We start from the raw sequence: 20,972 nt of genomic DNA, 5'->3' as shown, positions 1-20,972 counted from the left end.
CAAAAAAATTAAAATTAAAATAAAAATACGAATGGCTTATTAGTTTATGATTATTAATTAAACATTGGGATAATTACTAATCTAACCCAATGAAGGACCCCACTTTACATATCTAACCTACATTTCTTCCATTTTACCAAATTAGACAAATAAACCCATTTTGGACAAAACTACCCTTATTTTAATTTGAAGGTTCATCTCCTACCTCCCGCTGCTTCCACTTCGACTTCCTCACCTGACCTTTCCCATTCAACTTCATTGTGGTTCATCTTCTTCAGTTTCAGTTCGTTTGAACTGCATTTTACGTTTTGAACTCATCACTATATATAATCCGGGTTGTTCTTCTCTGCATTTTCATTTTTATTTTCATCTCCTACCTCGGCTCATTTCCCGTTTCCATCTACTGCGCGCGGAAGTTATGGCGAGAAAACGGAAGGCGACGGCGGCGACGGCAAGCGAAGAGGAAGGACGGACGAAGCATAAGGTAAGCATGCATCTTCTTCCCTGTTGTTACCGCCATTAATGAATATTAAATGCGCTCGAATGCGTTCGTATGTTAACTGTATGTAAATATGGTCGCATTTGTTACCTAAATGCGTTCAAATGCGACAAGGAATTATACGTGAACCTAGTGTCGCATTTGTTACCTAAATGCGACAAATGCGACGAGCCATTTCATTAAACTGTCGCATTTATTACCTAAATGCGCTCAAATGCGACAATCTACACCCTTAAACATTGTCGCATTTGAGCGCATTCACAGACGAATGCGACATGATTGTAAGTGAGACTTATACATAGAATATGTCAGTTTTGTTAGTGAATTTAATGTGTGTATGTTTAAAATTGTTACAACATGATCCCAGTGAATCTAAAAAGAGCAGACATAGTTCCATTTTCAAATATCCCAAGACGGTTAATTCGGATGCTCGAGTAACAGTGAGGTTTAATGTTGATTCTGGGGTCATGATAAAGAAGTATTTGAGTGAAAAGCAGTTAGAAATGTATAGGAAAACATGTTTTGGTCAATATTTGGATATGAAGGTTGCTGGTTTCTCTTCTGGAATGTATTGGACAATGCTAACGAGAGGCATGCAAAGGATTAGGTTTTGGATCTTGCAGATTATCCAAGACTGTTTAATGAGTTTCCATGGGGGACGTTGGCTTGGGAGGAGACATATAGGTTCTTGGACTGGGCCATTAGCAAAAGACTGAAGCAATTAGAGGCAAGTGCAGCGGGAAATAGGAATCGTGTTCCATATCAACTTATCGGATTTGCACACGTATTCCAGGTATGATTTGTGTATATATGTTTGGTGTATGAATGCGCCCGAATGCGATTACCAAATTTGCATCTGTGTCGCATTTAGTGTTGAATGCGCTCAAATGCGACAAGATTGGGTTGCTAACCTTGTCGCATTCGAGCGCATTCAAATGGAATGCGACAATGTTATAATTCTTATCAAGGGATACCTCTTATTTGCAGACTTTGATTCTTGAGTTGTGGAATGTGACTCATGCATATTACATAATGAGAAGTGGCAACCCACTTCCACGTTTGCTGAGATGGACCCAGAGAATAGTCCCCTCAAACAAAGTAGTCAAAGAAACGTTTTCTGTAAGTGGAATGAGATTTGTATGTTTAAATTTATTTTGTATTTGTTTACCAATACATTGCTATTTTTTTGCAATGTAAGGTTGCTGATCCTCCAGACGCGCGTCTTGTGGTCGAGAAGGAAGAGAAAGAGTTCGATTGGTACACGTATTTGGTGGACCATGTTGAAGGACGGGAAACTGATATAGATGCAATATTTGCCCAAATAAAGAAAGGTAAGGAGAAGGTTGAAGCTGAGGAAGAGGAAGGTGATGGGGAGGAGGAAGGTGATGAGGAGGAGGGGGATGATGAGGAGGGTGATGATGAAGAGGGGGGTGATGGAGGTGATGGAGGTGATGATGAAAAGGGTGGTGAGGAAGGGGGTGATGAAGTTGATAGATATATCATTGCATCACGGTCACAAACGACCGAGATAAAACAACTTCAAAAAGTTCTAATGGATGTGCTTGATAGGCATCATAGGTGGTGCAAGGGACAATTTAGCAAGGTCGACAGTAGGTTGGGCAACCTAGATGAACGGGTATCATTGATTGAGGGGGATATAAAAGAATTAAAGGCGATGGGTCGACCCAATGCTAATGTGGAGAATGAGGAGGCTGAGACCAGTAAAGTTCGGGAGGATGTAGCCATGGTCCAAGAGGAGCCGATGAAAGATGGAAAGGAACAAGAGGCAGCTATGGTTCAAGATGATTTGACCAAGGGCGGTGAGGAGGTTGAGAATGTTATTGTCGTACTAGACGATTCTCTGCCCGAGGAAGTTGCGCAAGTAGATGAGGTTGTCCATCTTGATGATTCTGTGCCTGAGAAAGTGGTACCAAAGTTGCAGTAAGAGGTACAAGTTGGTTGAATTTATACATATCGTATCTCTGGGTCGCATTCTGTTGTGGAATGCGCTCTAATGCGACAAGATGTTGCATTACAGCTTGTCGCATTGGAGCGCATTCATCTCCAATGCGACAAGATGTTGCATTACAGCTTGTCGCATTGGAGCGCATTCCTCTCCAATGCGACAAGATGTTGCACTATAGCTTGTCGCATTGGAGCGCATTTCTCTTCAATGCGACAAGATGTTGCACTATAGCTTGTCGCATTGGAGCGCATTCCTCTCCAATGCGACAAGATGTTGCACTATAGCTTGTCGCATTGGAGCGCATTTCTCTTTAATGCGACAAGATGTTGAATTACAGCTTCAAGGATGAAGTATTCATTACCATGTTTTTCCTTTGTAGGTGGTTGCTCCAAAAGAAGATAAAGGTAGAGGGACCGGGAAAGATGAAGATAAGGGAAATACTCGAGGAGGTATAGTTCCAACCCGAGGTGGAGGCAAAGTTAGAGGTAGAGGAGCAGCACATGGAAAAGGTAAACGGGTTCCTAAGGTTAGCAAGTATTTGAATTCGCCGTGGACCGATCCATTAAAGTACACCGATCCAGTAGCATTATATGGTGGCCAAATCATGTCCGGTAGCATTACAATGGACGTGTGATCAAAAACATAATAAAGCCAATTCATATGTAAATGCGACTCAAATGCGACATGCTACACCAAAATGCGACAAACATGCGACATGCTACAACGAAATGCAACCGCAAATGCGACATGCTACATCAAATGCGACATCAAATGCGACCGCAAATGCGACATGACTCTGAATGCGACAAGGTATATGCGAGTTCTTGTCGCATTTGATTCTCTGTGTCGCATTTGAGCACCAGAATGCGACACATTGGGATACAATGGCGGAATCGGAAAATGTCAAGATTCAAGCAAATGTATTCGAATACCAACTGTGTATTTCTAGTAATGTGTATGAAAAATGAAGGAATGATACTTACATGAACTTGAATGGGGTATGGATGTCTTTAGATCTTGGGTTGAGTTGATGAATTTTGCTGTGAGAATGTGAAAGTAAATGAAAGGGAAAGAGGAGATGGTTGTTATATAAGAACAAGTGTAGTTTTGTCCAAAATGGGTTTATTTGTCTAATTTGGTAAAGTGGAAGGAAAGTGGGTTAGATATGTAAAGTGGAGTCCTTCATTGGGTTAGATTAGTAATTATCCCTTAAACATTTGCTTGATTGTTGGGATTACTTTCAATGATTAAACCAAGGAGTTAAAGAATGGGCTAAGAGACGGCCCAATGGGCTTTCTCCATGAACAGAAAGAGTCCATGGTTAGACCTGGTCAAGCCCGTAAATATTAATACAAAATTTTTCTACCTAAGTCGCATCACAGAATTGCTGGACATTCCTACGTGGCTTAATATAATTGGTTCATTTCACGTGTCACGTATTTTGATTGGTCGAAACAACACGACGGCAGTTTTCCCAGACATCTCTAAAACCACTATATGTACTCTATACTCCCATCTCCATGTTTAGCATCCGAAAATCAAATCTAGTAGTTTCCAAATCCCGATCTTGTTAAGGATTTTCAGATCAAGATCAGTCACCGTCGTCTTAATCGCACTTAGGGTTTTGAGAGTTCAAGGGAGATAGATGCAGATGGGAGAAGCAAAGCGCATCTCTCTGGGATTGGCTACTGTGCTCTTAGTAGCTTTCATTTCCTTTAATCAGCTCTGTGCCTCTGATGATGATACGGTATTTGAAATTTATTTTAATATAATTCTCTAGTGTATAAGACTTTTGTGTGTTTTGTTTGATAATTTGGTGATTTGTTTGATGTAGATCTTGTACGAGTCCTTTGAGGAGGCATTTGAAGGGCGATGGATTGTTTCTGAGAATGATGAGTACAAAGGTTTGTTAATTTGTTCGGATCTCAATGTTACCATGCCTTGTGCATCTGTTATTATCGTGATCTCTCTCGAATGTTTATGTACATATACTTTATACGTCTTTTGGTATCGTTGTGCATATGGTTGCTACTGCAGCTGATTTGTGTGAGCTGATTTGTGAGGGGTTTCTTTTGTTATTCTTTTTATTTTATTTTTCCATCTTTAAACTGAATTTGATTTTTCGTGCAATACCTAGCAATGAAGGTGCTATGACGCAGAAGGTGATTTCATGCTTTAATATCATAATAGGAATAGGTTAATTTCCATGCCTTTGTACGGTGGAATGAATTTATCTGTCGTGTGATTCATGGCAATGCTTCCTTTATTCCTTTATACTTTGTTGATAAATGGATGTTCATATGTGCTTAGCCTAGCACTGGAAATCATAATTAGGCTTGGAGGGATGAGAGAGAATATGGGAGTTGGCAAGTGATTCATAGACATCTAATGAATTAATTTTGGATTTGTTATTTATGGGAAATCCTAGGCATCCGTGCACATGTCAAGCCATCTGATGCTATTTTTGTTACAAGCATGTTGTTGTTGCCATTTGAAAGATGGGTGTTTGGCCCAGACATTGAGTTTCAGTTTAGTGAGCTTGGGACTTGTGCAGTTGAACTTCAATACTATGATTTTGTCTTTCTCAGAAAACAGTGATCGTCTATTCGGTTATATCTAGGTTAATTTATTCAAGAGAATACTCTTTTTTTCTTCTTTTTTGCCAATTGTATGCCTTTTCTTTCCTGAGTTTGTTTGCTATCTGTTGAAGTAAGAGTTGCTGGAAAATGTATTTTGATGTTTCTTTTGTCATATAGGTGTCTGGAAGCACTCAAAGAGTGAGGGTCATGATGATTATGGTCTTCTAGTGAGTGAAAAGGCTAGGAAGTATGCCATTGTGAAAGAGCTTGAAAAACCTGCAAGTCTTAAGGATGGAACCATCGTCCTCCAATTTGAGACTCGCTTCCAAAATGGGCTCGAATGTGGTGGTGCATATCTGAAATATCTGCGCCCCCAGGAAGCTGGATGGACAGCCAAGTCATTTAACAACGAGGCTCCGTATTCAATAATGTTTGGACCTGACAAATGTGGGGCCACAAACAAGGTGCACTTCATCCTAAAGCACAAGAACCCAAAGAGTGGTGATTACGTTGAACATCACCTCAAGTTCCCTCCATCTGTTCCATCAGACAAACTTACTCATGTATACACTGCCATTCTGGGATCTGACAATGAACTGCAAATTTTAGTTGATGGAGAGGAGAAAAAGAAGGCAAATTTCCTTTCATCAGATGATTTTGAGCCTGCTCTAATTCCTCCCAAGACAATCCCTGATCCAGATGATAAGAAGCCCGAGGACTGGGATGAGAGAGCCAAAATTCCTGATCCTAATGCAGTTAAGCCTGAGGACTGGGATGAGGATGCACCAATGGAGATTGTAGATGAGGAAGCTGAGAAACCTGAAGGATGGTTGGATGACGAACCTGAGGAAATAGATGATCCTGAAGCTACAAAACCTGAAGACTGGGATGATGAGGAAGATGGTGAATGGGAGGCACCAAAGGTTGATAACCCCAAATGCGAGGTTGCACCTGGTTGTGGTGAATGGAAGAGGCCAATGAAAAGAAATCCAGCCTACAAAGGAAAATGGCATGCTCCTCTTATCGACAATCCCAATTACAAGGGTATCTGGAAGCCTCAGCAGATTCCTAACCCCAGCTACTTTGAGCTCCACAGACCAGAATTTGAGCCTATTGCTGCAGTTGGAATTGAGATATGGACAATGCAGGATGGGATTTTGTTTGATAATATATTGATAGCAGAAAGTGAGAAGGTTGCAGAGTCAATCAGGCAGACAGCATGGAAGCCTAAGTTTGATGTTGAGAAAGAGAAACAGAAGGCTGAGGATGCAGCTTCTGGATCAGATGGTCTTGCTGGCTTCCAGGTATTGTGATATGCAGATTTAGTTTTCTGTCATCATGTGATTTGTTGCTATATATATTTATCAGTCTTCGTTTCAATTTTGCAGAAGAAGGTGTTTGACGTCCTCTACCAGATTGCAGATATTCCTTTCTTAAGTGGACAGAAAGAAAAAATTATTGTAAGACATAACATTCTCTTTCTCTTTACAACTTTAGAAGTATTCTGGTGAATGTTTCCTGAAATTTTAGCATTTGATGCAGGAACTTATTGAGAAGGCAGAGAAACAACCAAACCTCACAATTGGTGTACTTATCTCTGTCGTAGTGGTTTTCTTCACTGTTCTTCTTAAGATTCTCTTTGGTGGGAAGAAGCCAGTAAGTTCTGAACTATCAAATTGGGCTAATTTATATGTTTGCAGCATCATTTTGGGGTAATTTGTCTCATTCTATTTGGCTACTATTTGTTTTTAGGCGAAAGTAGAGAGCAAGCCCACACCCGCACCCGCACCAGTAGCTGCCTCTTCCTCCAACAAGGGGGAAAGTAGCGAAGAAAAAGTAGCGGCGGTGGAAGAGAAAGTAGGAGAAGAAGAGAAGGAAGATGGAGGAGCTGCTGCAGCACCTCGCAGAAGGCAATCCAGGCGTGAAAACTAGAAAGATAAATGGGGAAAGGCTAGTCCTTGTCAATTTCACTTTTGGTAGATGGTTCAGTTTTAGGTACCTTACACTCTTGCTGGCTGGATTCTTGCCCATCTTTTTCCCCCTTTTTTGTGGCTCTTGGTTTTGAACGTTAATTGTATGAAGAGTGTAAATGACTATTATTTGTGAGGCTTAGACAGTTACTTTTCCTGCCTCGAAATTAAAGATTAGTTTGGCCAGTTGAGATTTGCTTTTCATGTACGGTCAACATAACAAATGGAACAACGGAATTAGTATTTTAGTTCTATGATTTATTTTTTATTTTAGTATTTTGACGGTCACTTCCTTGCTAATTTATACATGTAATGAAGTAAATCACTTGATTTGGGGAATTGAGACCTTGTAGGTAGGATTCTTAATTTTCGACCACTTTTTGTTTGGTAACTCTACTACTACGGGGGCTTTTATTGCATTTTTGGCGCATATAAATTGTATACACTATGTAAATAAGAATCAAATTGCCAGCACTGGCATTAGATTAAAACTGAAATTATGCTAAAAAAAGTGGCTATAATTACTGCAGTGTAGTCGTGTAGATGATGCCCAGTGGATTCAGGAATTAGACCTAAATGGTGAAGACAACTAGGCATAGCAACATTGACATAATATAAAACGTATGCGAGGTTCTCCTGTGCTGTGCTGTGATGATTCAGATAAAGCTCAGAGGATGGATCCAGCTTTTCAGAAAGAGCCGTGCATTCTGCTGCTGATAATGCTAGCGAGCCTACTCTTAAGTCAGCAAAGAAATGGCCATCGGAGACAAGGAAAAGAAGGATAATGATGAGTAAGAGGAAAGACCAGATACTTCGGTTGCCATGAACTTCGGAGAAGAAGATCCATGTGGCTTCTCTCCTCTTAGGTAGAGGAAGGACTTTTGCGGTCCTTCAAAATGTTCAAAGGACAAAAACAGGTACTATTGTACTGAAAGTATACGGGGGCAGGGGCAGAAGGGATAAGAGCATCATAATGGTTGGTCCGGAAGAGGTAAGAGCATCCATAATGGTTGATCCAGAATGGTTGGTGACGATCATTGTGACTTAATTGCATTTAGTAACAAGCTAAAGTAACATCCTACTAGAGTGGTTGTAGTTTTTAAAATTATTATGAGATAAAAAAAAATATCAATTAATAGGGAGGATCGAAACTGTAATTAACTAAGGATGAATTAGTATGTTTTCCATAAAAAAAAAACAGCTCAAAAGTGATCATGCCTGGCGCATAACGCGCCAAATCCAGCGTTCCTACATCATGACATGGTCTTCAAACTACTGAATTGTGAATTTTAAAGAATGGAACACTGTTTGTTACCGGTAGAAGTAACAAATTTTATTTTGCAACAATAAAGTAATAAGCTTTCTAGTGGATGGTTGTTACTTAATCCATTTAGTAACAACCAAGTGGCCACCACTAGAGATGGTCTAAGGCTGCTAGACAGCACTAAAAGCGGTCCAGTCTCTCTTTCGGTAGCACCCTTGAGTGAAACTCTCTCGAGGTATTCCAATCGAGAGTGATCCTCTTTCTATCGATCGAAGAGCATGTTCTCGTACTAAAGTAGTTTTCCTTCCCCAAAACTGAGTCCTTCCCTTCTCCCTCGGATTGGAATTCTCTTAAAATTACCGATTTGATGCATCGTAATATAATATATTTGTTGGAAATACTCAATCGATGTTTAGAGAACCTATAGTGTAACAAGCTTGTTGCTTGTAACACACTATCTCTTTTGTTACGAACGGTGTTTCTTCTTTTAAAAATAGAATGGTGTTACTAACAGAAGTAATAAGGATATGATTATTTAAATTTATGGAACGTGGTAAAGGTTATGACACACGGAGAAATGAGGACCTAAACGGGCACGTGTATTCCAAGCATCCTATGAAACACGTCTCCTTTATTTTATTTCTAAAAACCTTTGTTGTTTTTAACTTAAGTATACAATGGCAACGGTAATATTTTAAACCCAATTTTTCTTTATCTACTTCAAACAAACAATATTTAAAAAAAAGGAAAAAGTACAAAAATAAACCTTGTGGTTACATCTATTTTCGAACAACACCCACGTGGTTTAAAAGTTTTTAAAGTGGTACCTTGAGGTTTATTCCGTTAGCAAACACATACAAAATTGACTAACTGTGTTAAAAGTCAAAAGGAAAAGAGTTAATTTAGTCCTTATATTTATTTATTTTATAAATTAACCCCCCTTATTATCTAATTATCACAAACAAACCTCAACATAAAAAATAAAAATCAATTACACCATCCTCCATCTCCCTTTAATTTCTTTTTTTTTTCTTTCTCTCTTCTCTCTCATCTTTGTTAATTTTTCTCTGTGAGGATGAATACAGTAAGACTTCCTCAAGGCCAATGAGGATGAATACGACAAGGCCCGCGTCCTCTCTTGCCTCAAGGCCGATGAGGATAAAAAACAACTTTTTAGGTTAGTTGAAATCTCTAATTTTAGTACAACATTTTTTTATCAAACATGGTCAATACGTTATTCAGCTTGTTGCCATATTCCTGGTCATATTCATCCATCTTTTGATATATTTTGTGAATTGTTGAATACCACTCCCAAATTACCTCTTACCGTCCTATTTGGACTTTTTTGCTCTTTTCATATTTTTTGATAAAAAAAACTAAAAATTCTTTCTCTAAAATCACAAACTCGAACAATAATAATTGGAATTATGAAAATAATTAATATGCGACAATCCTAATCCCGAAAATGGATGATTATGAGTCGGAAACAATAAAATTTATATTTTTTTTCTCAAAAAAATCATGAATATAATTCATATTTTTTGTGACGATTAGCATTTTTCGTCACAAAAAATTGAAGAATTTTATATTTTCCGTCACTAAAAATTCTACAACTGTGTCCAGGCCCAATTTTGGTCGAGGTGGGTGCCCATCCTAGTGGTGGGACGGGTGCTGGATCCGTCCATCCCAGTGATGGGACGGATCCGGCACCCACCTAGACCAAAATTAGTGTTTTTTTTCTTCCAAAAGGGTAAAATTATCCAAATAGGGGCGGTAAGAGGTAAATTGGGGGCGGTAAGTAGCAACACTCTATATTTTGTTTATAGGCTTGATATATCAAAAACTCTCTAAACTTACCTAAAAAATTTGATTGATCCCTTAAATTCAACGGTGTCTTTAGCCTCTTAACTTGTTTAAATAACATATTGTTCACCTGAATTTGTTCAAAGTGACCTATTGCCCCTAAACTTGCTTACAGTAGTGCATTTACCCCTTGAACTTGTTTAAATAATATACATTGCAATTTGTCTAAATATGTAAAAAAAAAACCTTAAAAAATAAAGTCCTAATTCCTGATTCTAAGTCTTTAAAACAAATTAACTTTTTATTTTGTAAATCTTTATGGTATTTTTATAGATTTAGACACTTAATCATGATATTTTAAACAAGTTTACGGGACTAACGAGACACCATGTAAGTTCAGAAGGTCAATCGTTCAGAAAGCAACTGATGTATTAAGCTTTTTTTTATATTTAAAATTTGTATGCAACTAAGAGCCTTCTGTGTATGTGTGTTTTTTTTTTGCCAACTCTTCTTCATGCTTTTTGAGTTTTGTCGAAGTTGGATTTTATGGAAGAGTAGTAACAAGAAAGCTTCGAGTTTGACATCAAAACATATGGTTTTTGTTGTGGCTCCTTAGTACCGAAAATAAAATTATGAACGTGTCAGCGGTTTATAGTATCAGTAACTTTAGAATATGCTGAATCTAACTATTAAACAATTGTTAAGAATAAAAAGGACCAAACAATTTCTTAAAGTCCGGATTATCAAGAGCTAAACCAAAGAAAATAACTAAATGGCAAAAAGGTTGCAAAATTGTAGGAATGATGAAAATGTAAAATGCAAGAATAGAAATTTGATTTGAATAAATTAAAAATTACAAGCAAACATAATAAAAACAAAGAATTCAAAATTGGAATTCGAAATTGTAATTTAAATTGTGTAAGTTTTGGTTTGATTTTAGATTTTTGTTGGATGTCCTTAAAAATTAAGAGGAACTTAGCTTTTATAGTCTCCTATTCTTTGACCACTCTTCTATGATGTCCACTACTTGAGTAGTAATACATGAATCTTTTAATTATTTCTTACTAATTTTGTCTACTAACTTTATGTAACCTTCAAAAAGTCTCTACAAAAACGGTCATCCCAATTGACTTTAGACTCCTTAAAGGTCAGAAGATCACAAATTTAATAACCACCCAATGAACAATATAAAAATTAACTAAATTAAATAATTATTAATGGCTAATATTATTTAATTAACTTAATCATATAATAAAAAATTAATTAAACTATACATTATTTATAATAATATAAATAATTAAAAGATGGGTATAAATAAATGCCCTCTTGCATTGTATTGGATCTTGAAGACGGCAAAAAGGTTCAATAAATTTTAATGTATACTGACTCGTTAGCAAGAGAAAACTTTTCAATTTAATGACTTAGGGGGCGTTTGGTTCACAAGGGGTAAGGGAAAAAGAATCAAGAAAGGGAAACTAAAAGAAAGAAAAGGAATGAGCATTCATACCCTTATGTGTTTGGATATGTTAAGGAAAGAGAATGCAATTCCACCTCATTCCCTTTGTGGATGTTTGGTTCAAATAGGGAATCAAAACTATTTTTTTTAACTTCATATATAATCAAAAAAAAAATTCAACTATTTTACTATAGTTTCCATAAAACGTGAAATAACTTCATATATAATCCCAAACAATCCAAAACGTCACTCACTTGCTACCCTTATTGATAATAATATAAAGTTTATAAAAGTTAAAATTAATCAAAGAAAATACATAAATATTATATTTAAAAAGAAAATAATTATTTTAAAATAATTAAAAATAAATATTAAAACTGAATAATATGATAAAAGAAAAAAATTTGGTCAAAATTATTTTTCAGGGTAAAAAGGTAAAAATAAATAATTATAAGGATCAAAAGTGAAATTAATCTAGTGATAAAAAAATATAAGGATTAAACAAAAATAAAAAAAAGTAAAATTTAGTCAAAAAATATTTTTTTAAGTAAAAAAATTAAAAATATATAACAAAAATAAAATTAATCCAAAGATAAAGAAATGTAAAAATAAAAAAATATAGATACCAAAATAAAAATAAAAAAATAAAATAGGGAGTAAAGTAGAATTTTATAAGGAGTGTAGGTTAGAAAGAGAGGGGAAAGGGAATAGAAAACCTTAGGGGAAAGTGTGGAATGGGTTAGAGGAGTTAGGGGTAAACCCAAAACTAAAAAAGGGTAAAGGGAATCATTGAATTAGCAAAACAAACACCAACAAAGGGAATGTAGTCTTCCCTTTCCCTTACCCTTTTCTGAAACCCCCAAACCAAACGCCCCCTTAGAATTCTTCGGCCGATAAATGGATATTTAAGAGAGAATAATTGCCTAAATAAAATTCTAAAGTCAAAGAAAAAGAAATTAGGAAAGAAAATGATTTAGAAAGAAAATCTTTTCAAATTTTATGGCTCTTATAAATTTTTTTCAGGCAACAATTAAACATTAATTGCAGTGGCGAATCCAGGATTTGAGGGAGCGGGGGGCAAAATTCTACGTAAAAAAATTTTAGACAAAAAATGTAAAATTGTTCAATTTTTTATGACAAAAAATGCAAAATCGTTCAATTTTTGGTGACGAAAAATGCAAAATCGTTCAATTGTCATGCATTATTTTCATGATTTTTTTTATAAAAAAAAGTAAATTATAATGTTTCCGACTCGTAATCATCCATTTTCGGGATTCTCGGGTTGTTACGCATCAAATATCCCTAACGTTTTGGGTCAGGTGCAATTTTATCCCCTAACATCTAAAATGGTGCAATTTTACCCCTAATGTTTGTAGCCAATAGCAATTTTATCCCTAACGTTGATAAATTGGATCAATTTCAGACACTATATAAAATACAGTCATTTTTTTCTTTATTTTGCACCAATTGCATATCAATTTTGTAATTTTGCACCAATTTTACCTCTAACGTTGATAAATTGGATCAATTTCAGACACTATTATTCATGACCGAGAAGACAGTTTGATGAATTATTTCTCAAATTGACCCAATTTATCAACGTTGGGGGTAAAATTGCTTTTGGCTTCCAACATTAAGGATAAAATTGTACCATTTTAGATGTTAGGGATAAAATTGCTCCTGACCCAAAACATTAGGGGTATTTTTTACACTTTAACCCTTAATTTTGGATTTTAAAAAAAAAATTTAAAGGGGGCAAATGCCCCTTTGACCCCTACATCCGCCCCTGATTAATGATAATTAATTGCCTAAATAAAATTGAAGAGCCTAAAAAAAAAGGGAAAGAAAAGAAGAATCTAATGAGTAAATTACCTAATAAGCTTTCCAAATTCCTTCCATCTTGATTGATTTAATTTTTTCAATCAATCTAAATCATTTGTTTCTAGCCATTTCAACTTGTCTTTTTCTTTTTGGATTCTAAGTTTTCTTCCTCTAAACTCATTCTACAATTTCTCCATTCTTCTTTCTTTTTTGCCATAACCAAACTATCACATCTTCTTTCTTTTTTAATTAAAAAGCTCAAACTTCCTCTTGATTTTTCCACTCAACTTTTTTCCCACTTTTTAAATCTAGAATTTTTTAAACTTAATTTTGAAGAACATTCATTTTCTTTGAGATCCACTTGCTTGTTCATCATCTTAAGGTTTTTCTTTGACTTCAATAACAACATTAGGTGTAAAAATTGAAACTTGAGCTTTATTGTGGTGGTTAAAACTTTGAAAGTTATTCCAGATGAAGATATCTTCAGATTTAGAAATTTTGAGAATATCCAAAACAAGAGAGGGAATTGGTATCAAACTATGCCTTCTTCATTTGAGGGTCTTTTATTAAATTTCAAAGAGAATAAAAATAAAAGAGTTATACCTTGAAGGCCTAGGAACGATAAAGTCGAATCCTCTAAGGTATGAAGGTCGCGTGTAAAATGTAATATCCCAAAATTTTCATAAATTTATATTTAGTATTCATAAATTAATTTCAATATTTTAAATAAGTAGTTTTTAGTATTTTCTCTTAAAAAGTTTTTTGGTTTTAAAACTTTATTTTGGAGTTAAAGTATCGTTAACCTCTTCCCTTTTTTCTGTTTTCTTTTCTTCTTTTTTGTTTTTCGATCACCATAGAAGATTTTCCGATGATCTTTGAAGAATAAAACATCGTGTTTTTGATCCTCGTATAAAAATGTTTCAGGTAATGCCAATTTCATTTCAAGATTATATTGATTTCGATTGAAGAATATATGAGTTAGAATTTTGATATTTCATGATTTCACTTTGAAATCGTTGTTTTGATGATGTAAAAACATACTTTAATCAAATATTTATGTTTCTAGAAAAGTTTATACCGTTAATTTTGTTTTGATTTCATTTTAATCGAATTTGGTGGCCAATGGAGTTGAAATATGGCTGAATTCGATTTTGTTTTTCATGTTCATAATTGTTGGCAAATTTGACAACCATTCATATTTTGACCAAAATTATTCCATACGAACTCCGGTTGCAGCGATTCAAGTTACAAAATAAACTTAATACATGGATATAGAAAATGTTATCTTCAATGATTCCAAATTCGAACTCTAAGAGCTTCAAAATCGAGTCATAAGCAAATGCATATGCTGAAACTTTATTTTCGTTTTCACTGTTTTTCTCGGTTTTAATTCCATACTTGTCCGATCTATTTGAAATTCTTTTTAAAATTTCCAGAAGTTTAAATATAACTGTTTAGATGTTTTTAAAGGTCTTGGAGGTTTGTTTTGATGTGCATAAGCATAGTTAGTTTGACATATAGATTGATTAATTATAGAAAATGTATTTTATGTTTATAGGGAAGCAAGTGACGAATCAACAAGAACCCGAAGAATTTGATTAACTTATTGCGCGAGAGGTAAGCGTATTTTCTTATATTTATATATGTATTTATGTATGTATGTATATGCATATATAGTTATTTATCTGAATACTAATTGCTTGAATTGAGTGGTTTGAACTATTGAGTGTGAAATGTTTGGATGACATGAATGAGATGGTTATATTATTGAGTTTATTGTCATGTGATGATTATGAATCATGAATTTGTGTTGGAATATGTTTGAGTTAGAATAAAACATAAATAACTAACTTGGCTGGATATGTACAATGGTCTGGAGATTTGTTAACATTGTGATCACATGCATCTGTCTCAATAGGGAGGCGATAAAGTGTTATTTTACTCTAATTTGAGCTTGTATTGTGTCCTGAAATAGGGGCAATAGCAACACCATTATGTTGAAATTGTTACTACGAGATTTAAGGTTACGTGTCCTAAAACAAGGACGATAGAGTATACCTGTATTTCATGATTGTTTAACCATGAGACCACTCGACATATTTCACTTAAGTTTACATGGACTCTAAATAATGAACAAAATAAATTTTTGAATTACTGTTTTGTAGTAAATTGAGTCATGTTGAGATATTATACTTATATTTTATACTTGATTGACCAATTGCTTAAATATATGTATATAAATAAGTGATTATGTTTATTGAGTAGTCAGCTCACCCATTGTTATATATTTTTCAAGACAGGTTCATAAGTTTCTCATGTTTGCTTGTTATTTTAGAATCATCTTGCATTCAGGTTGGCCATCACAAACGTCTCATTCCCATTAGCATTTTCATAGACACTCATTAGAATTTATTTATATTAAGGGATTGGATTATTTTGTTAGATTTAATTAAATTTTAATAATCGATTAAATTGCTTTATTACCTAATTCATTGATTATGGGTTTTGCTAGACATTATCAATTAAGGAGAGAATTTATTGGTTTATATTGATGTTTGCGATTACTTTAATATGAATGCTTTGGTTTCTGTGTGTATTTAACGTGACTTGGGAAGGGGTGTTGGGGTTTTATGTCCTATAGACAACTGTTTTAGGATATAAACTATTTATAAATGAATCGCCTGTTATCATTTATTCTATAAGATATAATATGTTTAACTATATGAAGATATTAATCTTTTATCAGAACTAATTAAGTTAAATAAAAGAAATCTCAATTTTATTTAAGTAATCATAAAGTGTTCATAAAAGCATGAAGTGAAACTGTAGTTTATAATAAGTCAATAATCTTAAAACAACTCCAAATCAAGTAATATGTTTATAGGATTAACATAATGCTGTTGGGACTTGCATGTAATAGTATCTTCTGTTGTGAACAGATAGTTGATCTCACAAGCTTTAGATATGGAGATATCTAGGCAATTACATGGATCTGGTAAAGGAGTTCATTAAGATTGGGGACCCGACTTGAGATAACAGGATGGATGGATTTATCTAAATGTCACATGTTTCGTTTCAAATGGTATCAGTAGGTATAAATAATCCACAAACTTAAATAAAAATTAATTAGTGATTCTGGATTATGGAGTATGGTACTTAGACTTTGTTTAAACACGGTCCATAACAAAAATGACTCTGGGGTGTGTGCGAGCAAGCGTTGGGTATTACATGAAGTAATTGCAGGATAGTTAATTTTAGATTGAGCATTCGTCACTCCTGATAAATAAGAGATATATCCATGGCCACTTGTGGAGAATTAACTGGAAATCCTTGCAAGGCGATAGGGTTGAGAATAGAAATAAAAAGTTCATTTAACATATCTATTCAGAGTTAATCTACCTGGACAAGTAAAACAGACGTTTCATTATATGTAACTTGGCGTATTCCATAGTTACAGATTCATCTAACGATATAGCTGATGAAGGATCAAATTATGATGGACCTAATATGGAAAGGTAAACGTCGGTATCAACCTAGCTTCTTATCGCTCTAGGAGAATATTTATGGTTCTGCTAGTAACAGTCTTCGAACGCATCCCGTTATATATTTAGTTGAAATTAATCTGGTTGAATTAATTCCAATAAATATATGTGTCTAGTAGTGGTAAGAACCTATTAGGTCGCACATGGGACTTGGAATCGGAGGACAAAATAGTAATTGAGAGAGTGGGGTCGTGAGGGGCCGAAATTTATATGTATTGGGATTAATTGATTTAATTGATAATTATAATCAGATTATAGTTATAGCTAAGTCTTATTATGTTATAATATTAATTAGAAGGTTTAATGTGATTATATTTCTAATTAAATTAATTCTCAATCATAAATAAATATCTAATTAGAATTAGGATTATTATTTATTTTTATTAAGGTATAGATAAAGATAATAACTATATTTATTTATCCAATTAGTATACCTATTCGGAATAGGTTCTAATTAAGAGTTCTAACCTAATGTAGGGTTAGTATTTTGAAAGGCTATATATACACCCCATGGTCTATGATATTCGGCCAACACAAATTAGAAGGGGAGAAATTCTTCCGATCTCCACTCGTCTAATTACTTCTTTTATTTACTCTCTTTTTGATCTCGTGTCGATTCCTTTAGAGGAATTGATTTAGATTGCTATTCATTAGCTGATTACTAACCGTTTTCTTTTCTATTGTTTTCATTGTTCATGAAACACGATTGAGAAGTTAGTGGGCACTTTATTTACAATGGTAAATAGATCATCAGAAAAGGTGCACTTGTTTAATCCCCATTTATATGAAATAACGATTAACGGATTTTGAAAAAAGGAAAATAGATAAAATATATAAAATTTTATATTTCCACTATGCCTTGTCTATTTACCTTCAAAAGGGTTACACAAAAACTAGAAGACATGTAAGGCTTTTGAAAATGGTAGGTCATGAATTAGTCTTCTTCACTTTTCTCCACTTGTTGCATTTTAGGCTTATGGATGACAGCTGCAACTACCGCCATCTCTTCTTAGCAGGTCTTCCTGTTTTCTTTTTGCAACCCAAACTTATCAAGGCCTTTTAGACACTTCGCTTGAATTGTTGGTCCTTTTTTCATTTGAGACTTCTTACCTTCCAAGCCTTATATGGTTAAGGACTTCTTTAAGATCAACATTTATGGCACTAACTGACGCCACAAGAGGGAAGGGGTCTTCATCAATTAGCATGGCCTCTTTGTTAAGAAACTTTAAAACTCCTTTGTTAATCTAGTCTTGAATGATATTCTTGAAGTTCCAACATGAATTTGTTGAGTGATTTTGATTCATATTTATAGTAGCTTTTGCCTCAGACTCCTCTCTAGAAGGCAATTTGTGACCAGCAGGAAGAAAAATGAACTTGTCCCCAAGGACAAAATCAAATATTTCATCAATTTTTGTCACATCAAAAGTAAACTGAGAAGCAACATTTGGTGACTTCTTGGAATTTACTTGAATGATAGAAGGCTTAATAAGTAAAAGGCATATATAGACCCCGCCTTCTGTAAATCTTCCATTGCCACTTCTTGGTTATGAACCTCTTGGAACTAAGTTCCTAAGGCGATCTTTCTCTTTTGGCCCTCCTATCTTAGAAGGTCTTCATATTCAGTAACTTTAGTTGCCAATTCGTAGAAGTCCATAAACTTCATTCTGTGGAAGTCCTTACTCAGCTTGATGTCCAAACCTTTTTAGCCATCTTCATATATTCGGTTTCAAGAAGGAACGGTTTCAAGAAGGAACACTTTACACTTATTTATCACCTCTTTGAATTGCGTGAGAAACATATCAGCTATCTCACCTCCTTTATGTGTGATCCTTGACAATTCTACCACACAGACCTCTTCTTCTGCCTTATAGATCTGGGTGTGATATTATATTTCCATCTTTTGCCAAGTTTGCATAAAGTTCCTTGACAAAATGGCATACCAAGTGAAGTTCGACCACGTGAGTGAATTAGGGAAAAGCCTAAACTTGTAGAGGTCGAAGTTTGGATAGTTGGCCAACTCTCCGCATTAGATGGTGAAACGAGCAATGTGTTCCAAAGTGGAAAAGCCATCTTCTCTAGAAAACAATAAGAAGTTCCGAATTTTATACCCCATTGGTTAAGGGTTCTCCAAATCTGTCACAATCTGATAAGGTTTGTGAAATTCTAGGTGACCTATTTGGCGAATTCCAGGTCCATAAAGATCACGGATGACCTCTATATCTGCCTCTATAGTTAACTGAGGTGCCTATTAAGGTTGAAGGTACATGCCTCCAGGCATTGAAGGCTGAACGCCGTATGGAGTTAGATAAGCAGGTATGCCATTTCTGGGCAAGTTGCCCCCCGAGTATCATATTCCTTGATAACCTATGTTTTCATAAATTGCAAGATTAGAGATAGGGTTAGTACTCCCAAAAATTGGAGGTCCAATCGACTTACTTGCCTTAAGCCTATTAGCCTATGGCCTTTTGAGGTGTAAAATCTTCTGTTAGAGCTGTGATTCAGTAATGCTCAATTTGAAGCGACCCCCGACCTTTTGGAGCCTCTGAGGATTTTTGAATGGAACCTTTGTCAATAGACACAAACAATTGTTGTTCAACAACAGTATTAGCCTTCTTTGTTGTAGGTTTAAACATCTTTTGAGAAGAGCTCTTGGCTACAGGAATGGGCTCCTCTACAGTAAGACTAGTCTTGTTAGATGCAAGCTCATATATTTTTGAAAGATCTTCTGAATATCCTATTCAATTGATTCGACTTCCTCCTTTAACTCATCAACACATCTCTTAATGGTAGTGAAGCGCTTCTCAAAATAGGGGGCATTCTGAATCTACATAGAAATCTAAGACTCTCCTCTGGGGCTCCCATTTTTCGTTCCTTCTATAACTTCCACCATTTAAGGAACTTTTCCTACTGGCGGAAAATTTTCTTCCTTCTCGGAACTACCAACAATATGATCTTTAAACTTCAAATCATTCTTCATAAACGTCGTGGTGATTGAATGTACCACCGAGCGTGCCAATTTTATCGTTGTCCTTTTGTAGCGAAAATGAAATTATGAGTGTGCCAATGCTTTATAGTACCCACAAACTTCAGAATATGTTAAATCTGACTATCAAAAAAGGATTCTTACAACTTAGTAAAATGGGGTTTAAATACCCACTAAACCCTAATAAAGCAAATACAATAAAGCCCTAATAATAAACTAGCTTAAATAAAGGTTAAATGAATAAAATAGGATAAGGGAAAAGGGGTGGCAAACTTATAAATAAGTTGATGGTAGGCGTTGTACATAAGGGGTGAATGAACTTGTAATTAGGAGGCACTTGGAGAAAGGAGAAGGCTAGTTCGCAAAAGCCTTTTAAAAAGTCCACACGATGTGTGGGCTTTATTTTGGAAATAGAAACTTGTGGCACTCATAACTTTAAAAGTCTACATGGCGTGTGGGAATAACACACGATGTATGAATTAAAAATTAGGAAGTAGAAACTCTCATTTTGATCCACATGATGTAAAGGATTAAGGTTGGTTCACAATGGCATTTTAAAAAGTCCACGCAACGTGTGAGAATAGTCATACGGCGTGTGAACCGTATTTTGAAAATTGAAACTTTCGACATTGGTGACTTTAAAAATCCACACAACGTGTGGATTAAAAATCTCATTTGGATCCACCCAATGTCTCCGCTCTCATGGTTGGGAAAAATCCATCTTTTCCCTTAGGTTGAGCTGATGCACCCCGGTAAAAAAGGATTCTTTCTTTTCCAATCTCTTCCTCCAAGATCTCGTCCGTAAAGAGGAGTCACTTTGCTTACGTAGTTCGGGTAGTAAGCGCCCTACGTCTACGGGAACCACCACTTTAGTTTAAAGAAAGAGTGTGGACTCTGTTTTTACACATATTATCATCTCTTTTCCTCGGTGTGTCGTCCCTTTAATTCGACTCCTCCCCACTATCCATTTTCACATACTCAATCAACTTGATGCCCTCATCATTGTTAGAAATCACATACTCAATCAACTTGATGCCCTCATCATTGTTAGAAATAAAAGGAACTAAATAATTTCTTAAAGTCTAGAGA

At 35.2% G+C, this 20,972-nt stretch overlaps 1 protein-coding gene across 1 annotated transcript; it reads left to right on the top strand.

Moving 5' to 3' along the window:
• The first annotated feature begins 3,983 nt into the window (after window positions 1-3,983).
• On the top strand, window positions 3,984-7,266 carry LOC136227430 (calnexin homolog 1-like). The gene is made up of 6 exons (XM_066016094.1): window positions 3,984-4,212; window positions 4,300-4,369; window positions 5,222-6,348; window positions 6,433-6,504; window positions 6,587-6,700; window positions 6,797-7,266. Exons 1-6 carry the CDS (start codon window positions 4,111-4,113, stop codon window positions 6,974-6,976), a joined length of 1,665 nt encoding a protein of 554 aa, XP_065872166.1. The 5' UTR covers window positions 3,984-4,110; the 3' UTR covers window positions 6,977-7,266.
• The last annotated feature ends 13,706 nt before the right edge of the window (window positions 7,267-20,972 follow it).

The sequence above is a fragment of the Euphorbia lathyris genome, chromosome 1 (genome assembly GCF_963576675.1).
Source record: "Euphorbia lathyris chromosome 1, ddEupLath1.1, whole genome shotgun sequence".
NCBI lineage: Eukaryota > Viridiplantae > Streptophyta > Magnoliopsida > Malpighiales > Euphorbiaceae > Euphorbia > Euphorbia lathyris.
This window is presented reverse-complemented; position numbering and strand designations above follow the sequence as displayed.

Excerpts from the sequence above, each read along its gene's own strand:
- LOC136227430 (XM_066016094.1), top strand. The coding sequence starts at position 4,111 with ATGCAGATGGGAGAAGCAAAGCGCATCTCTCTGGGATTGGCTACTGTG. Across the intron at positions 4,213-4,299 it reads GTGCCTCTGATGATGATACG|ATCTTGTACGAGTCCTTTGA; the intron begins GTATTTGAAATT and ends TGTTTGATGTAG. Across the intron at positions 6,505-6,586 it reads GACAGAAAGAAAAAATTATT|GAACTTATTGAGAAGGCAGA; the intron begins GTAAGACATAAC and ends CATTTGATGCAG.